The sequence below is a fragment of the Bremia lactucae genome, linkage group LG18 (assembly GCF_004359215.1).
Source record: "Bremia lactucae strain SF5 linkage group LG18, whole genome shotgun sequence".
In the NCBI taxonomy this organism is placed as follows: domain Eukaryota; phylum Oomycota; class Peronosporomycetes; order Peronosporales; family Peronosporaceae; genus Bremia; species Bremia lactucae.
In genome coordinates, this window is record NC_090627.1 from 1500583 (window position 1) to 1503476 (window position 2894).

The 2894-nt window shown below is 41.6% G+C and overlaps 1 protein-coding gene across 1 annotated transcript; it reads right to left on the reverse strand.

Moving 5' to 3' along the window:
* Positions 1-1586: 1586 nt before the first annotated feature.
* Positions 1587-1869, reverse strand: CCR75_002200 (uncharacterized protein; the record flags this gene model as incomplete). The annotated part of the gene is made up of 2 exons (XM_067960298.1): positions 1587-1756; positions 1803-1869. 2 exons carry the CDS (start codon positions 1867-1869, stop codon positions 1587-1589), a joined length of 237 nt encoding a protein of 78 aa, XP_067819689.1.
* Between the last annotated feature and the right edge of the window lie 1025 nt (positions 1870-2894).

Sequence of the window (2894 nt, forward strand, 5' to 3'; positions counted from 1 at the left end):
CGTTGCACTTAAAAAGAGGTATTTCGCTTGCAGTGAATATACACTTGTTGGGATTTGCGTAGAACTTATGCTTTCGCCTAAGTGTAAGAACCTGACAAACGTGAGTTTTGTGAACTTCCACGTCCGTCGCGGATAGGTTACAGTATGTGTTCGAAAGGCAGATTTTTGCGGTTTTCAAATGTAATCCGCGTTTAATGATACCCTTGAGCCAGATCCAGAACTGTAAAGATGACACAGCCACATATCTGATCAGAAAGTTCGTCGATGCGAGGAAGTAGTATCTTCGGAGTAATCGTCTGCGAATTAACGTACCGGTAATCAATGACCCAGCTAAGATGCACATGCACATTGTCTGAGCGTACCCACTCAGATCGTGGAATGTCGTTCCCACTAATGGGGTCCTTTTTGGGGGCACAAAATATATTCGCCACCCATGGAAAATCCGAAATCTCGATCCAACTTTTCTTAATCTTTTCTGACACGAATATACCAAGTGCATCCTGTTCGACTTTGGATTAAAGAAATAGAGCTCGGTCGCTAGGTACAGCATCTAATTTCATTGTAAAATCAAAACCAACACGACGCGAAGGTGGAAGTCCATCAGGAAGTGTCTCTGTAAAAACATCTTTGAACTCATTTAAAAGAGTACTGATCGGTTGCAGTAAGGTATCACTATCTGGCATAACAGCACAGATCTTCACACGTAAACGTCATCGTACTCGTGTTTTTTTACTTTGCGTTTAAAGTCCACAGCAGCAATTTTCACAGCAATCTCAGTAGATGGTTCCCGATTACTGCTCATCGCCGGTACACAATCGTGCGAAAACGAAATGTCATATGATCGCCAATTAAACTGAGGTTAATACTAGGTAAACCACGATTTTTTATTAAATGACATCATGAGCAGAGCCCAATGGCCATTCCATGACTTGTAAATTGCGAAATTTTCATATCGAATAAATACGATAGTTGCAATACTTTTCTAAATAGAACGAGCTCGAATTGAAGCTCCATCAAATCTTTGACTTGAGAGACACCAGAGTGTGTCATATTCTCAATCACACTGGACGAACGACATTGCAGCTTGCACCACTGTCAAAAACGATAGTGACAGGTGTTACGTTGCTAATTTCTTGTATACGAACAAGTTCATTCTCTGGATGTGCCGGTTTCATAGCCGATGTCGACATCCCTTCCACTTCAACAATTTTCCCTTCTCCCACTGAGCGTGCAATAGAAGGTGAAGCGTTCGTCACCGCATAAGATGCGAAAGCATTAAAGCTAGCAGCCAATTGAATTAATAGATTGTTATGAACATGCTTCTCCTTGTCTTTTTAACTTTTAAGGTTGCTCGATGACATGACCGGTCTTCTTGCAATAGAAACGTTTCTTCGATGAAGATACTGAAGACGATGAGAAACGACGGTGTCGTGTAAATCCCGAGTCAATCTCCATTGGCTCCGGGTCATTTTCCTGATCACGCGGTGGTGGAAGTGGTTGATATGAATAATGCTGACTTGAAGATGCATGTGATCGGTCTTGCGAATATTCTGGCGAACGAAAACTCTTTCCGCGGACATTATCGATCAATCATATTCCAACGCAATCTTCACAGCTTGAGACAATGTAGCACACCGACGGTATTGTAGTTCTTCACGAGTGGGACTAAGAAGGTCTTGCGTAAAGTATGTAATTATCTCAAACTCGCTCATCTCCGTAACCTGCATGATAGCTTTACGAAAACGCGAAATGTAAACTTCCAAGGTTGGGCAACTTATGTTCGAGCGCGTACAATTGATCACGCAAGCATTTTTGTAAATCAGGGGGAAGTACAAATTCGTTAGTAACCTGTGCGATAAGGTCTTGCATGTCCTTAAAGTATCGCTTATTTAACCTGTATCAGGCTGCAGCATTTTCCTTGAAATTGGCGGTACTAATTGCCATGATTCGAGAGCTTTGACTGTCATCACGCCAATCAAGAGTCTTTGCGTCAAACTACTAAGTTGTCGATATACAAATCAACAGACTCGGTCATTTTGCCGTGAAATTGAGGAAAGCTGATCTCTTCACTTTTCACCTCACGCTTGTGGTCATGGCTTCGAGCATTTTATTTGTTGCTGCTTGTCAACTATTTTCTTAAGCTCTACAGTAATGGTGTCTAAGGACCATTCTCGAGGGTTCAATGACGTAATAAACCAAACGAAAGAAAAGCGAAAGATGGCTGAAAAATCATCAGAACGGAAAAAGGAAAATCCACAAACCAGACGTGAATCGAAAACGAGGCGAGAATCCGAGTAAGACCACTCGGAATAAAAAATGCCAAAACTGATGATAATTTAAAGAAATACCACAGGAAATGAATTAAATTTCAACAAAGAGTTGAAACGATCGACTCACGCTTCAGCAAGCGGCTTCCAAGTGTCATGACGCTGAGAAGCGTGTGAAAGCAACTCCTTCCGGACGTCAACAAGTGCTACCAGCTGTAACATCGGCAGTTGTAACGGAGTGTATCGATACATGAAATTAACACTCAAAGGTTGTTAATTAACATATTATCTAAAAGGTAGATAACTTGGAGGATATTACTTTATATAGTAATATTTAGAACTCTTATCAATGAAACGCGTAGTGAAATTTAACTACACGTTAAGAGATTTACAGTATGATGATGATTTCATCGTACTGGATTTGGATGACAAATTTGATGTCATCCTAGGTCTACCTTGGCTCAGAAAATACGAGCCAAGGATCATCTGGCAGCATCGATCCGTAAAGATGCCTGCCACTTGTTCATCAGATGGCCATCTGATGAACGTCTTGGAGCGTCCACAAGCGTGTGGATGTACTACGAGTGAGTGCGATGGCCTCACTTGTGGTACGGTCGTTAGTACAAC